This window comes from Melanerpes formicivorus, unplaced genomic scaffold (assembly GCF_026170545.1).
Source record: "Melanerpes formicivorus ecotype bairdi unplaced genomic scaffold, bMelFor1.0.p_v2 SCAF_40, whole genome shotgun sequence".
Taxonomy (NCBI): Eukaryota; Metazoa; Chordata; class Aves; order Piciformes; family Picidae; genus Melanerpes; species Melanerpes formicivorus.
Genome location: NW_027142392.1, coordinates 760,575 through 787,760, shown reverse-complemented (window position 1 = coordinate 787,760; position 27,186 = coordinate 760,575). Strand labels below are relative to the sequence as shown.

Sequence of the window (27,186 nt, the reverse complement as noted above, 5' to 3'; positions counted from 1 at the left end):
ACTTCAGAAATTAAACCTTGCATATACTCTGGAACTACGTATGTAAGTTTACACAGTGTGGCATGTTAATGGAGAACAAAAACATTTTCATGAGGCATTAAATTTGCCTGATTATATGGTATTGTAAGTTTATATAAATGGAAATAAAGCCTTCAAGTCTGATTTTATAGATTTGGCTTCACATATAAAATGTTTTGCCTATAGGTTCACATAGAAAACAAAAAGTTACCTATTTTGACTACACTCTTAAATACTCTCTATTAAGTCCAATACTGCTCATCTAAACAAAGACTTTTCCTTTTGTTCCAAGGGGATATCAAGACAGAGTAGAAAAATAATGTAGAGAATCCACTACTTCCCTTGATATTTTGTTCTAAAGACAATTTAACCAGTCATTACATCCTTGTGCTTACTCTCTGATTTGTCTGGCTTATAGCATTGGTTCTTGTTCTCTCTTTCACATACCTGAGACTTTTAAAAGGCATTTCTGCACTGCAATGTCATTATATTTTTGTTGTTTCTTTGAAACTAAAAGTTTGAACTGTTCAAATCCCTTACAATGAGACATTTGCTCTAGCCTATTAAATATTTTCTTTGATTTTCATTTAACTCACTCCAATTTTGCAACATTCTTTTAAAGGTGACTCTGTCAGAACTACAAAGTAGTGTTTACTGATCTTGCTGTCACAGAGAAACAGTCCTCTGATCTGTAGGCATTGCCTTACCCTGTATGATATAAATGTCATATGATTCAAATTGCTATGTATGATGCCCTTTCTTCATAGTTATTTACTCATCAGTAATTTTATTGTCACTGTTGAGTGGATTTTCAGGCAACTAAAAAACCATTGGATATATTGGGACAGTGATCGGTCCCTGCAGAACCCTGCTCTGAAAGGTCTCTCCTTCGTGAATTACTTCTTTTGAGATGTTTTATTTACCAAGTTCATAAACTACTCATTCTGTGCCCCTTGAGAACGTACAGTATTTTACAACCATGGCATCACATGGTGGTAAATCAAAACACCTCACAGGCAACCTTCCACTACCACCACCAAAACCTTGACAACAATTAACCTGTTACTGTGCTAAGAATGCCACTTAAAAAGCTGATGGATTTTCTCTTAGTCAGTCCTGCAATGTGCTCTCCAAAGGAATAAACTGTCTCAGGCACAGCTCACTGAATGATTAGAGTCTCTGTTATTTGCTACATATAATGAATACAGCAAATTAATTAACAGGCATTATTAGAAAATAGAACATGTCTAGGTAAACTGATTTTTTGATGTAGGTAAAGCTCTGAACTGAAAGACACAGGATTTGATTATTTTTTTATTGTTTTGTATTTAGAGACCTTTATAATGGTCAAAGTAATTTCTGGGGGATGTGTAAAGAGAGGATGGTCTTATCCTTTTATATGTGGTATGAGGAAATAAGATAAAAAGGTGATTGGAATTTTTTATTAGGGGCAAACTGATTAATTACTTAGTCTAAAAGCATTTGACTTGCACTTAAAACCTTATCACTTCACATTTTCTTACTTCTTCACTGCACAAAATTAAGTTTTAGTCATTGATTACAAATGAAAAATTGACCCATTGTGCTAGTTTCATGCTCATTAACTAGGGGTGATTATCTATGAGGGGAGACTTTTTCCAGGGGATTCAGCTATTGAATAATTTCTGAAATAGCATCCTACATCTCAAGATTCACTGTCAAGAAGAAAGACTTTTCAAAGCACACATTCTGTTTTAATACAAGACAGATTTCTGGTTTCCAAAACACCTTCTGGAGAGGGTGAGATTTTGCTGAAAAATGTAGCTTCTAAAAGAAATGAAATAAATCAATAGGTATTCCAATATAAGAGCATTTCCAGAAAATGATTATGTTATTAAGTTATTATTATGAGCAAGTTATGATTATTAAGTTCTTTAATGCAAGGCACCTTCAACTTGAAAAAGGCACATTCAAATTCTGTGTAAAACAGACACTGAAGTTCTCCTAATGGTGAATTATTCTAAGCAAAGTTCCTAATGTGGGCACACAAACCCCAAGTTATTTTACATTCTTTTCATGGTGTTGATCACACAACCTCCCAAGATGAGGTTCTGTAAGATGTATCAACTACCACGGATTCTAGGACTCATCTCTTCAAAGTCTTCAGTTAAGACAAATCACTGCAGTATATAAACCCTTTTCTGTTACACTTGGCTCTATACTTTAAAACCAGTGGTCACCCAGAGTAGTAGTAACTATCAGTGGTATCAAGATATCTTACACTTAACATGTTCAAATAACAGAGCTCCAATATTTCAGTAAGTAAAAAGTGATTGACAGGGTTCTGGGCAGCCTGATCTAATGAAAGATCACAAAACATTAGGGGTTGGAAGGGACCTTGAGGGATTGTTGAGTCCAACCCCCCTGTGCCAGAGCAGGATCACCTAGAGCAGGTTACACAGGAATGTGTCCAAGGGGATTTTGAATGTCTCTAAAGAAGAGATCCCCTCAGGCAGCTTGTTCCAGTGCTCTGTCAACCTCACAGTGAAAAGAAATTTTCCTTATATTTATGTGGAATCTCCTATTCACCTCTTGTCCCTTGTCCTATCATTGGACATCACTGAGAAGAGCCAGGCTCCGTCCTCCCAACACTTGCTCTTCATATCTTTATAAACATTAATGAGGTCACCTCTTAGTCTTCTCCAAGCCAAAAGAGGCACAGCTCCCTCAGCCTTTCCCTCATAAGGGAGATGTTCCACTCCCTTTATCATCTTTATGGCTCATAGTCATCCTGCTTTCGCACAGGAACCCCATGTCCCTCTGCACTTCTCCAACAGGCCAGTTCCCAATCTGTAGTGATCCATAGGGTTGCTCTTTCCCAGATAGGAGTCTACACTTGCCCTTATTGTATTTCATTCAATTTCTCCCCATCCAACTCTCCAACCTGTCTAGGTCCCGCTGAATGGCAGCACAGCCCTGAGGTGTGTCAGCCACTCCTCCCGGTTTTGTGTCATCAGCAAATTTGCTGACAATGCATTCTGTTCCCTCATCCAGGTCACTGATGAATATACCAAATAGTACTGGTCCCAGTACCAACACTTGAGGGACCCCATTAGGTCCAGGCCTCCAAATAGACTCTGTCCCATTGACCACAACTCTCTGACTTCTTTCTTTCAACCAGTTCACAATCCGCCTCACTGCCCCATCATGCAGACCACAATTCCTCAGTTCAGCTGCGAGAATGTCCCTGGCTCACTGCATGGGGTTAGGCTAGATGACCTTTGGAGGTCACTTCCAACCCAAACCATTCTATGGTTCCATGTAATTTTTCACAAAGCACTAAACTGAGTGATACTTGGTATGAATTTTGAAAGATGTTACACTGAGACAACCAGTCATGTATCAACTGAGTTATGGATTTTGTGGTTATTACTGATATTTGATGTAAATATGGTTTTCAACCTGAGAGTTGTTTTAGGCATTATAGCTTTTAAATGCACATCTTGTACAAGAGCAGCAAGATTTCACTAGTGACATGCACTTTCCACACTGATTTACTACTTCTGCATGTGCCTGAAGAGTCTTATTTTGAAGACTGTTACCCTGAAATTCGGAGCTCTACTGACTGTAGAAAAGCTTTGGGTTTTCCTTCCCCTCTCTCTCCTTCCCCAAAATATCATCTAGAAAAGTATCCATGCTTCAGTGACAAATTTTTGGCTGCAACAGCTTCAGGAGCCTTGCAAGCCTGTCAGGATATACCTCACTTGTCATGTAAAATCAGTCATCTGAAATTTAAATATGGTACATTAAGTAGCTCATATTTGCCATTAAATTCCAGTATTTCCTTTAGAAGAGCTTTGTTACATTTTTCATGTAAATTGCTACAATTCTGTATTTAAAAATCATCTCTTCTCACTCAAGCTAGACCAAAGTGGCAGTTCAGCAAAGGCTAGACAAAGCTTAAAACACATAAAGCTTATTGTTACTGCTTACCTTAGCAGTAATGGCTTCCACACAAGCTGTAATAACTCAGGGACAGACTTCTTCATGGCCTGTAGATTTTGATACTTCTATTCTCCACTGCATGTAATAAGCACTGCTTTTAAATTGGTTCTACACTCATTTTTTTGCATTAAATCCAGAGAACAAGATTAACAATACCTTCCTACCCTGTTGTGCTGATTAGAGTGGCTACTAATGAGTGCTTTTGCAATTTTTATATGCTTATAGTGATGTGAGAGGATTATTTTAATTTAATTTTTCTTCTAAAAAAATCAATGAAATATAAATGGGGAAAATATTTCTACAATGCAATTTGCAGAAATGCTATTTGGCAGAGAAGATAAAAGAGCAGGAAATTCAAGAAAGTAGGCAAAAAGATGCAGCAAATAATCTCTTTGAAGTAGGACAACTAGATCTGCTCTAGATCTGTATTTGGTATGAAACAGTTAAGGTAAAATTATTTGAACACACTTTGAATTTGAGCAACTTGTTGAAACTACCTTCTCACAGCCATTGCTGTAAAACAAGCTGAAATTAAACTCCAAGTTTTCCTTTTTTAGTTTTTGTTAAATCCCACTGTTACTTCTATTGAAATTAATAGACTACCTCTGGTCAAAGGTACGATTCCATTTTGCACCATTATTTCTCTTGAGACATTTCCTAGCATGCCACTTCATTAATCCCTCCCTGATGTGGGTTTTCTTAGATTCAACTTCTCTCTAGCCTCACTTTACTAACTCTTTATAGCTATAATGTAAGAATATTTCTCATGTAAAGTGTGATCTCAGTTCATATAGCTCCTGCTTCAGCTGATTAAACCCAAGTCAGGACTATTGCTTTTGATTTCCCTTGCTCTGTGACCACATTAAAAGTCAACCAACTGCTGCTACAATAGAAAGAATTTATAATACTTTTGCCTCTTCATTTTCATGACTATTATCCCCATAATTCATTAAAAGGAGATTTGAAAGTGACAAAAATTAGGTTTTTCAAGACAGAATATCAAGATTAGCAAACTACTTGACAGATAAATGTAATCTTTTACTACTAATCACTTTAAAAGCAATAAAATGCAACATAAACATTTACAATTATGGCATATTGATATTCAAAGAAGTAATTATTTCAGGATTGCTGAAGTAGGCAAGTATTAAAGAAATGAGAATTGATATTCTACAGTAATAACATTTTAGATGACAAAGACTACCAGTAAAAATGCAGAGAGAGAATATATTTTTGTTAATTACAAATGGGAAAGTATAACTGACTTGATGGTTACATAGCAATCCTCTCACAATAACATTTGTCTAGAACTTTTTCATTGCACAGATTTTAGAACCTCTATGTACTAGGTATATTTTACATGTCTTCCTCCCATTCAGAAGTTAGAAATGCTAAGGTATTTCACACTGCTAATGGAGTTAAGAACAGAGGAAACATTACCTTTATTAAGTTAGACTTTGGGAAAGCATCAGGCTTTAGTGGAGGGATAACATTTTTAAATCACTCAGGAATGTTCCATTTTATTCCAGTTCCTAACCATCACCTATAATGGCACTAGCTGATTTCAGGTATATGGATACTGGAAACTGTCTTATGTATTCTCAGGGTGACTAGAATTTTATTGTTTATGGTACTTCTGATTGGATTTGCACAGGGGATGAAGTTATAATGACCACAAAATCTATAATAGAACCTTAATTAGCATCTAAATTCTGTATCCCAGGGTGACCTTATTGCTCTCTACAACTACCTGAAGGGGGGTTGTAAACAGGCAGAGGTTGGTCTCTTCTCCCAGGCAGCCAGAACAAGAGGACACAGTCTCAGGCTGCACCAGGGGAAGTTGAGGCTGGAGGTCAGGAGGGAGTTTTACACAGAGAGAGTAATTGCCCATTGGAATGGACTGCCCGGGGAGGTGGTGAAGTCGTCGTCACTGGAGGTGTTCAGGAGTTGACAGGGTGCTTGGTTGCATGGGTTAGTTGATTAGGTGGTGTTGGTTGATGGGTTGGACGCGATGATCTTGAAGGTCTCTTCCAACCTGGTCTGGTCTGGTCTATTCTATTCTATTCTATTGCTTGGTGTCAGGAATCTCAGCATCTCTGTCCCATTAGTCTTTGCAAGCTGAAGCTCTATGGTAGTCTTAACAGTTTATGAAAAAAAAAAATTGTAGAAAAAAAAATAAGTAGTGTCTCTACCATTACTTTTCTAGATTTGTAGCTGTAAATCAGAATTCCAATAGAACATGTATGTAGGAATGCTATGACTCACGGATGGGTCACTTGGAAAACACCTGTTTTCAGAGAATCCCAAAGACTTCTTCACCATTACCTTCAGAATGCTCTCCACCCCAGGGATATCACTTTCCAGTACAACTGTGCATGCATTTCCTATACTGCTGTGCATTCTGTGATACAGAGGAGCTAAGAAATGTGAATTTCTTACTGACTTAAGATGCTAAAGTAGGATTCTAGAATATATAGTTAGGCATTTCCACTGCCTTAAGGTGTCTTTTTTGGCTTCACCTAGGATAGCATTAATTTTCATAAGAAGGTGGGAGGGAGCACAACCAGGATAGCCTAACTAAACTAGCTGAAATCCATAATGCCTCCAACTTGTTAGGAAAGCAAAAAGACATTGATCTAGGGGTTGACACTGTCTCCTGAACTCAAGAAGAACATTAAATTAATTCTAGGGTTTTTGGGAAGGCATCATTGACCATCTACCGTTTCATCCACTAATTAAATTAATACACAATGCTGAACAATGAAATTGTGTGTGTTTGGGTTTTTTCTTCCTCAACTCAGTATAATAAAGCAGAATAGCTTCTAAATTATTCTTTTAACTTAAATTGTTCTGAGTAATCTGGCGTGCCTCAAGCGTGACCAGCAGGTCTAGGGATATTCTCCTCCCCCTCTATTCTGCCTTGGTGAGATCACACAGGTTAAGAGAGATAGGGCTCTACTGGAGAGTCTCCTGAGGGTAACTGCAGGACTTGAACATCTCTGCTATGAAGAAAGACTGAGAGATCTGGGGCTGTTTAGCCTTGAGAAAAGAAGGCTGAGAGAGGATCCTATCAACACATATAAATATCTGAGAGGTAGGTGTCAAAATGAAGGTGGTGATCTCTTTTTGGTGGTGCCCACTAATAGGACAAGGAACAGATATAAGCTGTAACATAGGAAGTTCAGCCTCAACATGAGGAGGAACTTACTTCTTGTGACAGTGATGGAGCACTACCACAGGCTGCCCAGAGGGGTTGCGGAGAATTCTCTGGGGAATTTCAAAACCTGCCTGGATGTGTTCCTGCTCTAAGGGATCCCTCTCTGGTGGGAGAGTTGGACTCAATCTCTGGAGGTCCCTTCTAACCCATAACATTCTATGACTCAAAGATTCAAGGCAAAGCTTGTTTTGTTTTGTTTTAGCATTCTCCAGTTTTAATTGCAAAACTGTTCTGCAGACTCAATTGTCTGAGAAATTGACCAGTGACTGACTGCTTGAGTTAAAATTATGAAAAGTATGCCCAGAATTCAGATGAGAAGGACTTCATATTTAATAATTCTTTGTTTAAAAAGGCCATGTAAATTTTTTTGTTCTATTTTCACAGAGCCAGTTGCTTTATTGATCCACATTGTTGCTCCTTTAAAGTACCTGATGACTTATGTCCCTAGTAAAGGAGGCAATTGGGTTGATTTTTTTTGAGAGAGAGATTCACAAGTGTCTTTGCAAACACTCCCTTAAAAAATTAATCCATTAAAAACAAAAGCAAACAGACAAACAAAAAATCCCTTGCCAGGTTTCATAGATTTCTCCTCTGACTCTATATAACGTTCAGAAACTTTTGTGTAGCCTGATACAATTTACAACACTGAGGAAGAATTAAGACCATATCATTAAGTTGTTTTTCATTTATTCTGTAATGAGGCTATCATTTTCAAATACTCTAGATGTTCTCCTTCACTCCCATGCTCTTCTGGCTGCTAAAAATAGGTTCAAATAATGACTTTGTTTCTCTCTCTTTGTAGATGTTATTTAGTATATAAGCACTAATAATATTTACAGGCCACACTGGCATGAATTATACCAGGCAGGATAGACACAATAAAAAGTATTGCTGTGTAACTTCATTAGAAACAATAATTCTAACAAACCCCCTAATTCACCATTCAAATAAGCAGAAAGTGAGACAGATAACTAGATAGTTGCCACAGTCTAATATCAGTCACCCTCGTTTGTTATCGTGATAACGCTTTGAGTGACGGTGCAGTAAATACACAAGTGGCAGGATTTAGAAATCCTATAACGAAATAGAGAGGTAGATTGTACAACTTAGAGTGGCAGAAAACCATGCTCATTTGTAGGTGACCACGCATGCCTTGTCACGTGTGCACACTCAATACACTCAGATTTTAAAACACAGATCTATGTGACATGTTGTAGGTAACCATTCTTACTCTAACCAACTATGAATTACATTTACGTTATCAATAAAGCCAGTACAACACACAGATCCTAAGGCAATTAGATCTCTATTGCTTGAAGATATATCAGTGTGTAATGTCTTAACACAGCATTCCCAGGCAACCAGCACCAGAACAAGAGGACACAGTCTCAAGCTGCACCAGGGGAGGTTTAGACTCGAGGTGAGGAGGAAGTTCTTCACCGAGCAAGTAATTCGTCATTGGAACGGGTTGCCCAGGGAGGTGGTTGAGTCATCGACCCTGGAGGCGTTCAAGGGGAGATTGGACGTGGCACTTGGTGCCATGGTCTAGTCATGGGGTCTGTGTTGATAGGTTGGACTCGATGATCCTCGAGGTCCTTTCCAACCTAAGTGATACTGTGATACTGTGATTCTCTAATTCAGACATAAACCATAGTATTGATACAGACTTACTAATAAAACTCTCTTCACTGTGGTCTGAAGAACAGTCTGTATGGCAATCCCAGTTTATGAACTTAAAATTTAATATTCATATGGGTTCACAAATAATAGCACCAGGTAATGAGTTTGAAAACTATGTTCTGCCTCAGAACTTGCCCCTGTTAGGTATTACAGAAATTCCAATGAGACTGCATAAATTTCAAACAAGGCTGTATCGGAATCCTGGGTTTGCTGACAGATGATGGATTTTACATTACATACATGACACTTTATTTGTTTGACAGAGCTCTAGTAAGTACACAGTTTGCATCTAAGTTTCCCTGCAAAGATCAATTTTGACAGTAGGCAACACACTGTGTAAAGTACACGCCAGACTCCGGAGTTACGCACCTCCACACGTATCTGTATGCCCATCATTCATGTAGCCAGGAAATGGTTGGGTCAGGGACTCATCAAATTATAAACAAATGCATTTGTACTTAGAACAAACCTGTAGGCACCTAACATTTTGTAGAGACTGACTTGTTTCAATAATCTGGTTTACGTACTTAGAGACCTGTATTTCTTTACACTGCACAGAGTTACAGAGCAATGCTCCCTGAGAAGTTGCCAAGAAGGCTACAAGGTAAGGCTGAGGACATATTGGGTGTTAAAACAATGCTGAAAGCCTTAGAAAATTTAGGGGTTACTAAATACATGCAATTTTAATCCAGGAAAATAATGTGATTCTTATGTAGCACATACATACCTATCAAAAAGGGATCCAAATCAGCATTTTTATCATATATTAATAATAATGTCTCAAAATATTGAAAAAATATTTCAGACATTTATAGTTACTTCACATTTTAAAAAATAATACATTTTATATATCTACATAAAGGCATTTTATGTATCCATATGAATATCTTTAGTACCTGTAAGTGATATGTTTGTGCTGCCATTTCTGTCCTGTCAACGCATAGCGTTTCCGACGAATGCTAAATTTGGAGCTACCTCTTGTTTGGTCAGGCACACCACACCGTGGTTTCTTCATCCAGCTGCAACAAACAGCACCACAGAGTTAGAGCAATATGAGAGAAAAATCATAACTGCAACAAACTAATAAAAATATTACACCTTTATTTTTTTGTTGTTAAAGTTACCTGCAACAATGAATGAGAAAAAGAGCAGCTATTTTGTTACCAGATACACAGTTTGTGGAACTTCACTGCATCCATGACATTCAGAAACCCCTTTCTTCATTGTTATTTTTCCTAGCTTTCTTTTGCTACAACCTCTTAAAAAAAAAACAACAAGCCAACCAACCAAACACACAAAACCCCAAAAAAAACACTTCCCAACTGGACAAAACTTCACAGTCCCTTTTTACTGATTCATTCAAGATCACTATGATCTGAATTATTCATCTGCTGAAGGTGAAGTACATACAAAGATTTAGCCAAATCATTAGTTTCTAAATTTGTTGTTGTTTTCTTGTCTCATTCTCATGATGTTTAACAAGCTTTGAGATCTTTTAATCAAAGAGCCCTGTCAACAGCCTTTTGGTTTTTTGTTTAAATCAAGACATTGAAACCAGTAACTTTATGATACTGTTAAGTTCTTCTATCTTATTCTCCTTCCATACAATGAAAAGTATCTCATTGCAACTGTAACACCCCTAGGGGAGATATTCAACTCAAGAGCTCTGCTCAAGACTATTTAATGCTCTACACAACCCAGATGAAAGGGTCTCAATCATAAACAAAACAAAAAGAGATGCCAAAATTCAGATGATATCTAATTCAAAAGCACGAGTCCAACAGCAGCATCATTGAACTTTCTCTCATTTAGAGTGTAAGGATTTGTTTAGTTTGAGTTAAAGTGAACAGAACTCAGCTGAAGTTACTATTTTATGAGCTGAAGAACTACAGAACAATTTACCATCAGGAAGACAGCAAAACTAAAGACATTCACTGTGTAAGTAAAAGACAAATCTCCTTTGTTACTTTTCCAGTTCATTTGACTTTATTTCTATCACGTCAAATTATTACTAATGCAGAAGCTACAGTTTTCTGAGGGTATTTACCACAAGAGCAACCACACCCTATATTCAGACTTGCATGAATGAATATCTCAACATTAAACTGGGATTTAAGCATTGCTTCATAAATAAATATACACACAGCAACTGGAAGTATGTAAGACTGGATGACAGAAGCACAATTTGAACTGTCATCTCAGAATATAGACTCCTTTCAAAACATGTTCAGGCAATAAAAACTTTAACAACAAACCCAAACAAAGCCTAAACAAACAAAACAAAACCAAAACCCAACCACCACCACCAAACCCAGCAATGACAACAAAAAGACCCCAACTGCCCAATCTTCCTCTTTTCCAGCAGCTCTTTCTTTTTCAGAATACATAAAATGAAGAAAACCTTGGTTTGTTCAAAAGAAGACATGGAATATTTGCAGTATAAAGGAGGATTGTGTATACATGTGCTTAAAAAATTGCACAGTCTAATGCCATGGTTGATTTTTCAGTTCTGTACTCAAGGAATGAAATTTGCATCGTACATTTTGCACATACTAATACGTACAAAGCAAAGTATGTTGCCTACTGAATGAATTTTTAGAGATGGGCTAATCCAGTGAAAAAAAAAACCACCACATTTTGCATTAATCTGTGTGAGGAGGTCAGAAAGTACAGCCAGACTTATAAACACTATAGCTGTGGATACATAGCAAATCGCTATTTAAATGCATAAATAGGAGTTAAGCCCACTAGCCTGTGAGGAAAATACAGTTTTGTGCAGGCAGTACCAAGATGGCACTGCACCCCACTTGCACTCATAAAGGCTATAGAGCTATTTGTAAAAACTTCGATGAGTGATACCTCCATCAAGTAGTACAAGTAGGAAGCCAAAATTTATGAATTTGCCTGTTTCATATTTACCTGTTTCAAGTAAGAAAGACATAATTATTTGTTCTGATTTCTGCTGTGATGTGCATGGCATATCAACCAGTTGACTGTTGTTTGTATCTATGTTTGCATGTACTACAGAATTTATGAAACTTTACCCCACCAGCATTTGCTGAAGCACCCTGCAACTTTCATAGTATCGGTCAGGGTTTGAAGGGACCACAAGGATCATCTAGTTCCAACCCCCCTGCCATGGGCAGGGACACCCCACACTAGATCAGGCTGACCAGAGCCTTGTCCAGCCTGGTCTTAAACACCTCCAGAGATTGGGCCTCAACCACCCCCCTGGACAACCCATTCCAGGGCTTCACCACTCTCATGGTGAAGAACTTTACTTCAGGTTCCCCTGTTATTTTTTAAAAGAGCTATCAATTCAACAAAGTAGATGCTAGCAATTTCTGGGGTTAAATATGATTTAAAAGTTTTACTTCCTCTAATAATAAAAGAAAAATTAAGGGGGGAAATCTGATCTTAGTTACAGACCAAAGAGCAATCTATTCTCCTAAGTAAAACAACATCATATGTACAGTTAGGCAAACATGACTGAATTTGGCTCAGACATCAAAAAACATTTAGACATTGTCAACAATACTTTTTCCTCATTGAATGATAGATCAGCATGTAGTTATACATTTGAATGACAGGGCCTGTTTAAATTTTGCTGTTGACACTGCACATATTTTGTAGGAAAATATATATAAATAACAAAAGATCAGTGTTCTCACCTTAAGGTGGTATCACTACATGAAAAAGCAAGGAATAAAGCTAAAATGTAAGTAGTATATTGGAAACACTGTGCAAAAATGTCTTGTATGAAATATACAATATATCACTTATAACTATAATGTTTTAAGGGCAATGTCTTTAAATCAATTGAATTAGGCCTCCTTCCATTAAAAAAAACAAAGGGGGGGGGGAAGTTTAAATTTAGTTTAACTGATGGAAAACTATTTCAGTAACAGGGATTGCTCACTGGCAAGCCAGGGGGAGTGTAAATATTCCAGGTTGTGAATTTAAAAAGTAATCTTCAAAGCTGTTATTTAAATAATCTCTCAGGTTATGTCAAAGGTTCAATGATCTTACATAAAATATTATTAGCATAAAATGTTTTACACTTAACATTTAATACGAAAAGTCAAGAACTGTAGCATGGATTCAAAATTCAGCCTCCTATTATTTTACTAGATCTGTGGCCAATCCATTTTTAGCGAAACAAAACATAGCCCAGAATAAATTGTTACAAAATTCAAGCAGCCATTACTTGTTCTTGCATTGATTTTGAAGTGGTATGAACCTAAGAAGAACATTATGCTTGTATCCTTGCTCATCTAGATGAGCAGGGGGACATTGCATGCTGTCATGCTGTCTGGCTCACTACTGTTCTTACATGAGGACTGGGACTGTGGTTCAAGCACAGTAACGTAAATCAAACAGAAGCCTTTGCACAAGGGGCTCACAAGCTTTCAGGAAACTATCTTCACATAAAATTTAAAGAAAGATGCAATGTGCAGCTGAAGAGTTGGACCACCACCAAAGCTACCACCTAGATCTTAGGTGAGATAAATTTAGCAGCCAGAATTTAAAACAAACAGACAAAAAACGACATGATTAGTACTGAAGTTCATAATTTTCTACCACAGAAACAAAGTAAAGTGTTAGTTTCTGCCACACAAATTTTCCTTTAAGAAGATTAATATGTTAAGTATAGCGGGTTTTTGAACAGTAATTGTTCTCACATTGACTGGGAAGAAGACTTCTGTCAGCAGTGATCATAAACGCTCGTGACAACTGAGGTGACTCAGTGTGTAATATACTATCCCAACTGGAGAGGGGAGTGACAAATAAAACATCCATTTCTATTTTCTCCCAAATATAGCTACTTTTAGCACCATATGATCAGGGTCTTCCATGTTCCCGATTGCTTGTTGGAGTTTTTTTTTGTTTGGTTTGGGTTTTTTAAATAATTGTTTTCCATTTTTAAAAGCAGCATGCTGGTAATGATTTTGCCTCACTTCATCTGCCTGCTCCTGAAGTTGTAGAAATCTTTTATGCAGCAGCCCCTCAAAATTAATATTTCATCAGGACTCAATAAAGAGGTTTAATTGTGACTAATGTACTCTATCTGTAGACTATGTCACATCAAATTCCTCTCTTAGCTCCATTAGTTTGAATCTTGAGGAGCTATAGATGTCAAGAGAATTAAAACAGTTTAGACTCACAGAATATCTGAAAAGATTAAAATGAAAATATGCAGCAGAACTCTAATGCTTTTCCACTAGAGAGAGCACTAAAACTGAACTGCTCTAACACGAGCCACTTGCTTCACCAGATTTTGTTACTTGATGGTTAAGAGGAAGAATCCTCAGTTTCTTAAGCCTTCAGGACAAAATTTTTGGCCTGATGTAGAATCAAAACACTAAAAAGTCCTAAAAAAGCATTTGGTTTAATGTTCCCCTTCTCATTTATCCTTTAACAGAACCTGCAACTTAGGCTATATAATTTTTTTTGGTGGTGGTGTTTTTGGGCTTTATTTTGTGGAGTTATAGCAGAACAGGAAAATAAAAGGAAGATTCCAATTTGACTAAGTGCAACTTGGTGGCTGGAAAAACTACAGACATTTAAGAAAAAAACTACTGAATGGTACCCTTGAACTTCTTGCAAGGAGAGATAGATAATCTCTTTCTCTACTGCCCTCTGCTATTACAGGACTTTACTAACAGTCCTCTAAGTAATAGGATATTAGATGAAGAATGATGTCAGGTACTGTATTCCAGTCCCTGTTACCAACAATGATTTGTTGGCAACACTTCTCATTGAATGTTTGATGTGGATCCACGACCTTATAGATACAGCATTTGTACAACAATATTCATAAATAAAATAGACCACTGAGTTGATTTCAACAGCTCAAAATGTACCATTTACTCCTACTCTATGACTGACAATTAATACATAAACAGCAGAGACCACATAAATATGATTACATCTTGATGATGAACCTTGAAGTAAACTTGGATAGATGATCATCTGGGCATTAATGTAAACCTATTTGCCATTTCCTTATAAAGGATGACATTAAAATAAAATGAATGCCTTGCACTTATTGCCATCCTATCTGCAAGCCAAGAGGTTTGTTTTGCAGTTTAAAGAGATGCATGACATGTTTGGGAAATAAGCATGTAGAACAGTCTCAAGAGAAGACAACAACTAGTCTTTTTCTACTTTGCATGTTTGGTTTAGGAATGTGAAAGATCAGGATGCCAACAGTGGATCCATTTTCCGAACTCTGTCATAGAATAGAATAGAACAGAATAGGAATAGACCAGGTTGGAAGGGACCTTCAAGATCATTGCCTCCAACCCATCATCCAACAGCAGCTAATCAACTAAACCATGCAACCAAGCACCCTATCAAATCTCCTCCTAAACACCTCCAATGATGGTGACTCCACCACCTCCCTGGGCAGCACAATCCAATGGGCAATCACTCTCTCTGGGTAGAATTTCTTCCTAACATTCAGTCTGAACCTCCCTGGTGCAGCTTGAAACTGTGTCCTTTGGTTCTGGTGCTGGGTGCTTGGGACAAGAGACCAGCCCCTACCTGGCTATCAACCTCCCTTCAAGTAGTTGTAGAGAGCAATAAGGTCACTCCTGAGTCTCCTCAAGATTAAGCAACCCCAGCTCCCTCAGTCTCTCCTCATAGGGCTTGTGTTCCAAGCCCCTCACTAACTTCGTTGCCCTTCTCTGGACATGTTCCAGCAAATCAACATCCTTCCTAAACTGAGGGGCCCAGAACTGGACACAGTACTCGAGGTGTGGCCTAACCAGTGCAGTGTACAGGGGCAGAATGACCTCCCTGCTCCTGCTGGCCACACTGTTCTTGATGCAGGCCAGGATGCCATTGGCCCTCTTGGCTGCCTGGGCACACTGCAGGCTCATGTTCAGCCTACTATCGATCAGTACCCCCAGGTCCCTCTCTGCCTGGCCACTCTCCAGCCACTCTGACCCCAGCCTGTAGCACCACATGGGGTTGTTGTGGCCAATGTGCAGAACCTGGCATTTGGATGTGTTACATCTCAATGAATCGTTGACTCTGCCTGGTGCTATATAAATGAATCACAGAAGATACTGCGGCACCCCATGCAAAGGTCAGACAGCATTTGCCTTGGCTTCACCATTGTCATGGTATTTGTATTCAGGATACCTCACATTTTCCTGCCATTATCATGATGTCTCTTTCTACCACTTAATTCCTTATCCTCAGCAGTAAGTGTGCATCATGCTTTTCAAACCTCTTGGGCAAATATTTAAAAAATATGAAATAGCAAAACCAAATGAATAGTGAATAACGTGGGGGAGGAAAGAAGAAGCACTGTTCATATTTATGCATACCAAAACACTCATTGAGGGATTACCTTTTGTTCAGAGCAGCAAAATCCCCCCCTGGAGACTTTCAGTGCTGCCGCTGCAGGACATTATTTTTCTGCTAATATCCCCAAAGCTAGTTCCTATCAAGTAACTGCTATATATTTTTTTTACTTGTTTGTCCTTCTGAAGATGAAGAGGCACATCATAATCTCTTCAAGACATGGTACAGTAGCAGGTAAATCCTCATGCACAAGAGGGGAGCATATTGTGTGCACTTGCAGCCCGCAAAGCCAATCAGATCCTGGGCTGCATCAGGAGAAGTGTGGCTAGCAGGTCGAGGGAGGTGATCCTCCCCCTCTACTCAGCCCTGGTGAGACCCCACCTGGAGTACTGTGTCCAGTTCTGGAGCCCCTATTACAAGAGGGATGTGGAGGTGCTGGAACGTGTCCAGAGAAGGGCCACAAGGATGATCAGAGGGCTGGAGCACCTCTCCTATGAGGACAGACTGAAGGAGTTGGGGCTGTTCAGTCTGCAGAAGAGAAGGCTCCCAGGTGACCTAATTGTCGCTTTCCAGTATCTGAAAGGGGCCTACAGGAAGGCTGGGGAAGGACTTCTCAGGATCTCAGGTAGTGATAGGACTAGGGGGAATGGAATGAAGCTGGAGGTGGGGAGATTCAGGCTAGATGTGAGGAGGAGGTTCTTCCCCATGAGAGTGGTGAAACCCTGGAATGGGTTGTCCAGGGAGGTGGTTGAGGCCCCGTCCCTGGGGGTGTTTAAGACCAGGCTGGATGAGGCTCTGTCCAGCCTGATCTAGTGTGGGGTGTCCCTGCCCATGGCAGGGGGGTTGGAACTAGATGATCTTTGTGGTCCCTTCCAACCCTGAATGAAACTATGAAACTATATTGTTTTACCACGTGTCTGCCATACTCTTTATTTTGTAATTCCAACTTTGTATGGGATAACAACAGAATAATCACAAAGAAAGACATGCTAAACTGTTACATATCTATGGCCAAAACAGAATATATATATTTTCTGCTTAGATGAAAGGGAAAGTTGTTTGAAAGTTTTACAAAATACTACCACAAATGAGCAACTGGGGCGGGGGGGGTGGGGGTGGAAATCATCCTTTGTTATAAGGTCATATTACCCATGAACATTCAGTGGTGTTAATTGATGGCAACTTGAGGCCACAGTTTAATAAATGAGCTATTTTTTTCCCTCAACACCAATGCAAATGTGACTAGTCAGTAACTTATCAGTTCTGCTCCCAGCTGGACTCAAGTTAATGTAACTCCAAACCCTTAAGTAAATGCAGAATTCATCCAACGTGAGCTACAGGTACCTAAGTATTGCCATATTTTATCTTTCTGAGTAGAAGGAAATTATACATCAAAAGGTTTGGAAGACTCAAATATCTACCAGATGGTAAAAATGATGTTTTGGGCTGCTACACCAATGGATTTGTGTCTCTCTTGCATAGCAGAAATGAGACAATCTTGCTGACACGCTTGCCAACAGCATCAGTTTAGCAAACAAACCACTACCCCTTACAACTAAAGGCTTTGTATTTTTTCACCTCATTAGCTGATACTTTCAGAGATCATTTTCACTTCTTAGGTTAGCACTTCCTTTCTTCTCTGTAGAGTGAGAAGATTGTTTTCCTTTTGGTGAATTATATTGCCTCTTAGGAACCTGCCACTAATGTGTCTTTAAAAGGAAACTAGTGACTGGCATAGCAGCACTCTCCCCTCCAGGGTCAATCACTGAAGCTATGTGAAGAGCCTAGTCTCTCTACCCTGCAGAATGAATCATAAACAGACTTTTAAGCATAGTTCTCTCAAGGCATTTACTGCTGTTCTACTGCATGTTCTGAGGTCCTTTAAATTCCTACACTGAGGGATGTGTGGTCAACTCACCTCCCCTTAGGGGAGCCCTAAAACCTGCTTTGCTTTACTGCTTTTCAGTGTATTACCACATGTGCCAGTGGAATACAATTATTTTTTCTAACCCTACCAGCACTTTGAGGAGTCTCTTCTCTAGACTTGCAATGACAGAAAAATCATTTCTATCAGCCACTTTACCAAAGAAGGATAAAGAAAGATGACGCATCAGGATGGGGTTGGTGAATGGGAAATGACAAAAGATTTTTTTTTCTTCTATCCTAAAAAGTAGTTTAGAGAATTAGTAGAAGCATTACAATAAAGTAATGGTGGATACATAGTGACAATATTTTGTTAGTTTGCTTTTCAAACAAAGGAACTTTTCCCTAAAATCGCAATACACTCTTCATTGCATTTTAGCTGGAGTGAATCCAACAATCACTTCAACCTTAACACCAGATATGTTCTCTTAATTGCATACTAATACTCTTTATTGTTGCTGCTGTTTTGAATTTTTCTGGTGCATTTGTTTGGCAGCTCTGTCTCACAGTTTCTCTGTGTTCAGTCTCAGTAGAACCAGACGCTGCCAGCCTTACCAACTTCAAAATTGTAAAGGGCATGCAAAACTATTCCAATTTTATGGCATGTTCAAATGACCACATCTGGTCTTTTGTTACTGGGAACCATTAAATGAATGAGCCAGTGGAGTGTGATACATTGTTTTTCAGTGAGGATAAGGAAGAGACTTTCCTGTAAGAAAAGATTCTTTCTACTGTATGAATTCTTGTCAATTTTCACCAGGTTTCTCCACTTCCACACTGATAACATTTTGGCCCTTTAGTTAACCTTGAACCACAGAAATTAGTTCATCCACCATGAACGTGTCCAGAGAAGGGCAACAAGGCTGGGGAGAGGCCTTGAACACAAGCCCTATGAGGAGAGGCTGAGGGAGCTGGCATTGTTTAGCCTGGAGAAGAGGAGGCTCAGGGGTGACCTCATTGCCCTCTACAACTACCTGAAAAGTGGTTGTAGCCAGGAAGGGGTTGGTCTCTTCTCCCAGGCAACCAGCACCAGAACAAGGGGACACAGTCTCAAGCTGCACCAGGGGAAGTTTAGGCTCAAGGTGAGGAGAAAGTTCTTCACTAAGAGGGTCATTAATCATTGGAATGGGCTGCCCAGGGAGGTGATGTAGTCACCCTCCCTCGAGGTGTTCAAGAGGAGATTGGACGTGGCACTTGGTGCCATGGTCTAGTCATGAGGTCTGTGGTGACAGGTTGGACTCGATGATCCTCGAGATCTCTTCCAACCTTAGCGATACTGTGATACGTGCCCAGAGGCAGCAGCAGTTAGGCAGGTGGACTACTGAAGAAGAAGAAATACAATATATATTTAAAAAAAAAAAAAAAAAAAAAAGGGGGGGTGGGGTGGGCAAGGAGATAGAGAAACATTTGAACTCCCCATCTAAAGCTGCAACACTATTTGGATATCCAGGTCACCCTGCTTCACGTGGTTTTATAAAGTTTTTCCAGTTCTTTTTTGCCCTGCTTGAAAACAGAAAAGTCAAGAGCAGTTCAGTAATGGTTACTTACTCAATTGTGTTCCTGTCCACTTTTCCTGTCATATTAATGCCATAGAACTGCTGCATGGCAGCTATAGCTGATTGCATGGTTTCTGCAGAGCGCAACACCGACATTCGGGGGTCAGTTGGTGGAAGGTAGCCATACTTTTGTAACCATACCTGCAATGACAAGTGCAGTGGCTATTAAGTAGAAATTAGAGGTTAAAAAAAAAAATAAATTAAAAAAAATGCTCCCTAGTAATTACTTTTGATCATGTATAATGAAGTTTCTAATTCACCAAGCAAAAATTCTGCTAGTTTGGGTTGGGTTGGGGTTTTTTGCAAAGAAGAAATCCTTTGAGGCTTTTGCTTCATCTCCTATATTAAAGATTTTGGTGGTTTAAAAACTTAAAGTGTTTTCTACTCAGAAGCTATCTCTCTTTATCACCTGAAACCAACTGCATCAACTATTTATTTAGCCCATTTATTTATTTGAAGTCACAACTTAAGCTCCTAACCCTGACTCCAGGCACATCAAGAAATCTTTTAAGCAGACAAAAATATAAAGTCTACACTATATGCCACATAAAACTGACTGCACATAACAATATTCACCAACTGCAACGACAAATCCACAATAATTCTCACACAATTGCACTCTATTGTTATCTCTCAAGTAATATGAAAGAGAGGGTGGGGACACATTGAGCTTTCCGAGAAGAATGTCAAAATCACATGAGTGTAGGTCAAGCAAGCAATCAGGAGACAGCAAAGTAAGAGACTCTGTCTCCACTTACAGGAAACTCCCTGATAAGATGATGTTTCTTTTCAAATCAAGATGGGATTAATGCCAACTGTTTATGCTCTTAATTATGTAGAAGTGAGAAGGAGAAGGCATGATCCAAGTAACTAAAAGCTTCCTAGGTTAAAGCTCATATCTTAAGAACACCTGGAAAAACCCTCTGAAACATACTGTCTCTTGAAGTAACATTTAATAAACAAATAGTTGCAGTAGTCTTAATGCTTGTAAGCAATCTCAAAACCTACCCTACAAAACATAATGCAAGACTTTTGAGACAATAGAGCACTGATGTATCTACAGAAATGCTTGAGTTTCTCATCTAAGGACTGGAACTACTCACTAGAAATATTCATGCATTACCAATCTACCAGAAACCATTACATTGTATTGCTGCAGCCTCACTTTCCCCAGGAGTAAACTACTTGTAACCCCACAAATCTGATATTCTGTTCTGAAGAGGGGGGGGGGAAAAAAAGAAAAGAAAATAAAAAGATACATTTAAAAATTGGTTCACCACTTCTTTCATTCAGTTTCCCAGATTCTGAATCATTACATTAATGAATGCTACCCACCCACTCTTTCTCTATACTGTGTTGTGGGCTCTGCCTGCCTCATCAACACTCCTGGGTTTTTAATCTGTTTATATACACTGTTCATACACAGCCAAACTCCATAATCTGAAAATTCCAGCCCTAAGTTTATCTTGCAGAGCCCACCCTGTACAATTCTGTAGCACGTTAACCATATTGAATGTATTCTCTTTTACAGACCCAGTGAAGAACCTCACGGTGGATGAACTCATTTCTGTGGTTCACTTTACTAACCCTGAAGATGTATTAAAGGTGAAGACTGTCTCAGTGCAAATACAAGATCAAACTGGCACTAAAGGTAGGGGAAATCTTCAGGTTATGAGTTCAGATATTTCTAATTTTAACAGGTTTACTTTCTCATGGTACAGTTCAGACAATCTCAACAATATTGTGGTGGAACTCACAACAGGGATATATAAGGCAGACAGGATTAAGACTCAGTCTAGCCTCATTCACCTTCATACTGTCTCTGTATACAGTAGCCATTCAGAATTAAGAATGAAATTTTGTTTAACAGCTAGGAAGATGATCTTATTCATTGCATTTCATTTTCAATTGTAGTTTTGCTTGTAAATACAGCTTCATTTGCTTCTGCCTGAGCTGGTCTGGCAAAGTTTTACATTGGGGGCAATTTTCAACCCATCACATGAGGGGAGAAGTAGATAAAGAGGACAAACTAGAATGTGGCAGAGTGCCACTGCAGACAGAGAAAACGAAAAAATATCTGGCTCAGAAAACAGCAGGAGAGGACAATGTAACCTTTTCCTTTCTAAAGAGGCTTATATATGTGTTAAATACATGGTAACCACTGCCTATCATTGCACAAAGGAAGTAGACCATCTGGATCTTTCTCAACCTTCAGAACTGCAGCTGGAAGAGAAAGCCAACATACCAGAAAGTCAGATGACACTCTGAAATCAACTTTCTTGTCTTGAAAATTTAGACAAATTGACCTCCAAGACTAATAGCTGGAGAATACTCAGAGCTAGTAACACTTGGTAGCACTAAATACTAGCCTTCTGTCCTGGTGAGACAGGATCCTGAAATAAGAGGCAATAAATGTGGTTCCTATTGCATTCCTCAGGTTTTTTTTTTTTATAAACAAAATTTGAAGGACCTTGGCTTAGTCTGCCAAACATATGAAATATGACCCTCAGACCTTCTCAGGAGGAGAAGCTTGACATCAAAATTAAGTTCTAAATATATAGGAGAATAAAACAGTATAAGAGAAACACAGAAAGTGAAGAAAGAAAAACAATTTTCTCATGGTCTTGTATTTTGGAGGCAGCCTAAGAAAGAAATTATGATCACAAGAATTTATCCTTCCCCATCTACTGAAATTAGATGTCTTTGCCTTAGTGCACATCAGCAATGACAGTGCAGTGTTGGTGAGTCATCCTGAGGAACTCATCTGTCTTGGAACAAAGGAAGAGTGAAGCAGACCCATCTAATGATGCTGGAGATGCCAACAGAGACCCTTTGCACAGAATCCAAGAGCGCTGATATGTCCTATTCCTTTACATAAATTAGGAAGATAAAATACTGCTACTTGAAGTGAAATTTTGGGCAGGATTTTTTTGTCCTGCAGGAGAATGAAAGCCATGGTAACCTTTCATGGTTAGCACAGAAAAACACAGCTGGAAGACAATAGGTTCTAACCACTTCCCTGTCTATTACATTGCTTTAGTGCCCTGCTGCCGTGAAGTTTGCCTTACCCATTGAATCTCCCTTGCTGTGTAATTTAAGCCTGCAACTTCTCATTTTACCTGCTACGGGTGAGAGGAATTGATTATTCCTCTCCCCTCTGAAGCAGCCTTTTATGTATTTGAGCTGTCTTATATGAGTCACTCTTTTGTAAGTAAACTAAAGCCTCTTTTGTTTAATCTTATTTCATCGTCCACATTAACCTCCAGGAAACCAGAAGCTAAAATCTATCTTTACTAAGCATCTGCTTTGCACTAGATTTGTACATTGATTCCCAGCACTATCCCATTAACAAACACTGGAGTTTGGCTGAAGCATTCGGAATAATTCAGAACAAGAAGGATACTCACTTTGTTTGGGGGGAGAAAGAAAAAAAGTTAGAAATAAGAATTAGCCTAAAAAAGTTTGTTCTCACTAATTCAACTAATGTTCCACTTGTCTACCATTTTTTAATGATACAGCCATGCTTTACACACACTTTTCCACCAGGAAAAATTCCTTCACCATAATTTCACCATCTTTTTCCATAATTGTAAGGAAAAAGACAACCAGAATCCACCAGTGATGGAAGCTGCAACCAGTCAATGCAGCAGCTCATGGAACCTGGTAGGTGCTAAGCGCACGAGCTGCCACCTTCCACATTTTGGATATTATTGATTAAATGCCTAAGGGTTGAGGGATTTTCTGCCATGATGTAAAGACCTTTTCATTTTAGTTTGTAACTGCACTAATGCCATACTACACAGATCATCTAGCTATAGAACAGATAGTATGTCATATGGCTGTCTGTTTGTCTCTAAAGGATAAAGCAAGGACTTCAATCATTCAGATCTTTTCTAGGTTTGTAAGAAAATAAGCTCTTAAAAGCAGTATATTGACACCAAATTGTTACTAAGAAGAAAAACCACATGTCATCATTAAAGATTAAGTAGGAATATTAATATAATCTGTTTCAGAAAGCTAGCTGAATTTTAAGAGAGAAGGGAACTTAACAACAAATTATTAATGTTCTTGAATGACAGTATATAGTATCACCTGCACCACAATTATGTTCTGTGAACCTGAAAGCTTCATAAATCAAATACTCTAATAAAGCACAGATCAAAACAATTTCATAAACATCTTCAGTAGTGCAGCTGCACAGCATTATTATTCATGTATTCCTGTGCCTTTTTTTAGATTTTATCATGCAAACAAAATTCCTATCTGCACTGAGTAAAACTCTGAGATTTCATCATTTCAAAATATTTTGACTTCTATTTTTTTAATGCATTTCCAAAGACATTATAAATTAAATTCCTTTAAAGGCCTGAGTAACTCAGGAGATTTATTTGTTCAAAAAGCACACATTCAAGAATCTAACCTGCATTGATCACCATCAACACCTTCAAGATCTGATGTCATTTTGAAGTTATATTGAAGGCTTTTACCATTGCATGGACAAATGAGCTAACCCCAGAATTTGTATACATATGATTGGGTCATTTCTCCATTTAGGCCAATTAATCATGGTTAATAGCATGGTTTAATTGCAAGACCTAACTATCACAGTTAATACTGGAGCTGGAGGTGGGGAGATTCAGGCTGGATGTGAGGAAGAAGTTCTTCACCATGCAAGTGGTGAAGCCCTGGAATAGGTTGTCCAGGGAGGTGGTTGGGGCGCCGTCCCTGGAGGTGTTTAAGACCAGGCTAGACAATGCTCTGGCCAGCCTGATCTAGTGTGGAGTGTCCCTGCCCATGGCAGGGGGGTTGGAACTAGATGATCCTTGTGGTCCCTTCCAACCCTGACTGATACTGTGATATACTATGATTCTCGCTTTTCAGTAACAACTTCATAGCCAGATAGATGGAGGCAGCTAAAAGTATTGACACAGAGCACTACAGGCAATCTCCTGTTGTTTTTCCTACCTCATATGTCTAATGCTACAAGTTTCACAGTGGGTTTTTGTGTGTTGGTTGTTGTGGGTTTGGTGGTTTTCTTGGAGTATTTCTCTCACTAGACACATACCACACATGAGATAACTGTTCTGTAATTTCACATCAATGTCATATAAAAAAAAAAAAAAAAAGGAAGGGAAAAAAAGGCAAAACCAAACTCAAAAACATATGACAAGAACAGAGTGGAAAAGATCTTACATACAAGGAGTCATCTTCAGACCAATCAACTATCTTGTCTGTTGTTATGGACATGCCAAAAAGAAAAAGGCAAACATACCAACATGCAAAATTTATGTCTTTAGTGGCCTAAATTAGAAAGTGACCAACTTTTCTTGTGAACTGTTGTGACAATCCAACCCCCCAAAAAAACCCAAACCCAAACAATTTAGGTGTGATATTGACAGACTCTCAGCCACGTTATCGATGCTAATATTTATTACGGATAACAGAATTTGTAACAAGGTCTTAGTAATTCAGAAAAGTCTGTGGGGCATCTAGATCATGGACTGCATCACAGCAAATACTTAGATTCAGTACTAGAAGTAGCAGAGTTGAGCTCACAGTGGGCCAACAAAGAGGATGAATTAAATCTCACTGAGTTCAGTGTTGCTGCAGCTACGTAGTTCAATATTAGTTAAGGCATCTCCACCTTTCCTAGTATATATAAGATTATATTGTTTTTCTGTGTTAGAACTACAATATGGATGTGAAAATTAGCCTTTATATTACAGTCTCAGATATTATGAAGCCAGATTGATCAACACTTGATCTTATATATCTTTTCCTACATGATATCAAGAGAGAGGGAGCATTTCCCCAAACACATATATGGTGAGGGATAATTTTAAAAGGGAGCTCCCACTCCCAGTGAGAAGTGTATGCATTCCAGCACAAGAACCAAAACTGCAACTCAAGTCCAGAACCTCTGCATGGTCAGTGACTCAAACCAAATTCAGGGTTCAAAGGACTGACAACAGTAAAACAGCAAAATACAATCAAAACTTCTCGCCAATTTCCTCTCATTTGTAATTTAAGTTTAGTAGCTTTACTGCCACACTCATACATTGGAAAAACAATATAGATTGAGAGCAGCAGGAGGGGGAGGTGTAAAAGAGCAGCCAGGAGCACCAGGACAGAGCTATTTGCAGATCCTAGGCAGGCTGGGACCTACCAGCAAGTAGCAAATGTGGTATCTGAATGTAGCACTGTGCCCAAGAGACTCTGAAATAACTTGAAACAGGGATCAGATACTACCCAGCTCCATAGGCAGGAGTTATGTGGCTCATTCACTACTCCTACTGAGTGTCTGTACCAAGAGTGGGTTAGTGTTACAACAACTATGACACAAATCCTTGTCCTGGAAAGAAACTCTTTGTACCTTGATCATTCCCTGTAACAGTATACACATTTATAACTGCAGAATGTGGACCTTATTCGTTAGCAGCTTAGAGAAGTGTTCTCCAGTCACTAACAGAAATCTCTGGAGAAGTCTGGCATGGACCCAGACCAGTGGAAACACTGCCATAAATAAATCTTGCAGTTCAAGTAAGGGTAAATACTCAATCATAGACCACATTAGGGGACACTGTCCTTACGTATTACCAGAATTTCTATAGCTTCTAGGAAGATATGAAGCGCTCTGCAGGGATAAGGATGTGGCGCTGAATAATCTGGCTGGATAAATTATGACTGCTTCAGAAAAACAAATGAAACTTCTAGGGCCATGATAATGATTAAAGTATTAAAACATTTCTCCTATGAGGGAAAAATGAGAAAGCTAAGACTGTTCAGCCTAGAGAAGAGCTCAGGGGTGTTCTTACCTATATGTACAAATATCTGAAGGGAAGAAGTAGAAAAGATGGAACCAGGCTCTTTCCAGTGGTGCCCAGTGACAGGACCAGAGGCAATAGGCACAAACTGAAATGCAAGAGTTCCCTCTCAGCATAAGGAGTAACTTTTTCACTGTGAGAGTGGACAAACACTGACATAGGTTGCTCAGAAATATTAGAGAATTTCATTCCTGAAGATATTCAAAAGCCATTGAGACATGATCATGGGTAGCCCACTCTAGGTAGTCCTGAGCAGAGAGTTGAACCAGACGACATCCAAAATGCCTTTCTAATTTCAACCAGTCTGTGTGATTCTGTGATTCTATGTTGAAGCTCCCAAAACTGTAACATCATGAAGACTTGGAAATTTCTGAATGTACTGGCTCAAAGCACAGAAAAGACCTTCAGGGATTATAAATCCAAGTGAACCGTTACTGATACTTTTATTTATTTCTCCCCCTCCCCCCCCAAGTCTGCCTTAGTAATTGCTCTAAAATTACTCCAGATTCTCAAATGGTCAAACAAGGCAATTGTTCCTTTTACTCTGTATACTACTCACAAACTGAACTTGGCTGAACTATTCACAAACTGAACTACCACTGTACTTGGCACAGGTGAGGTGACCCCTCAAATACTGAGCTCAGGTTTGGGTTTCTCATTTCAGGAAGGA

At 38.8% G+C, this 27,186-nt stretch overlaps 1 protein-coding gene across 1 annotated transcript in view; it reads right to left on the bottom strand.

Moving 5' to 3' along the window:
- MMP16 (matrix metallopeptidase 16) overlaps positions 1-27,186 on the bottom strand; it is a 180,302-nt gene that overhangs the window by 74,174 nt on the left and 78,942 nt on the right. Inside the window, exons 3-4 of the mRNA XM_068158513.1 lie at positions 19,685-19,833; positions 9,796-9,918 (exon numbers count right to left, since the gene is read on the bottom strand). Of these exons, the coding sequence (XP_068014614.1) occupies positions 9,796-9,918; positions 19,685-19,833 (272 nt within the window). The remainder of the gene's footprint in view (positions 1-9,795; positions 9,919-19,684; positions 19,834-27,186) is intronic.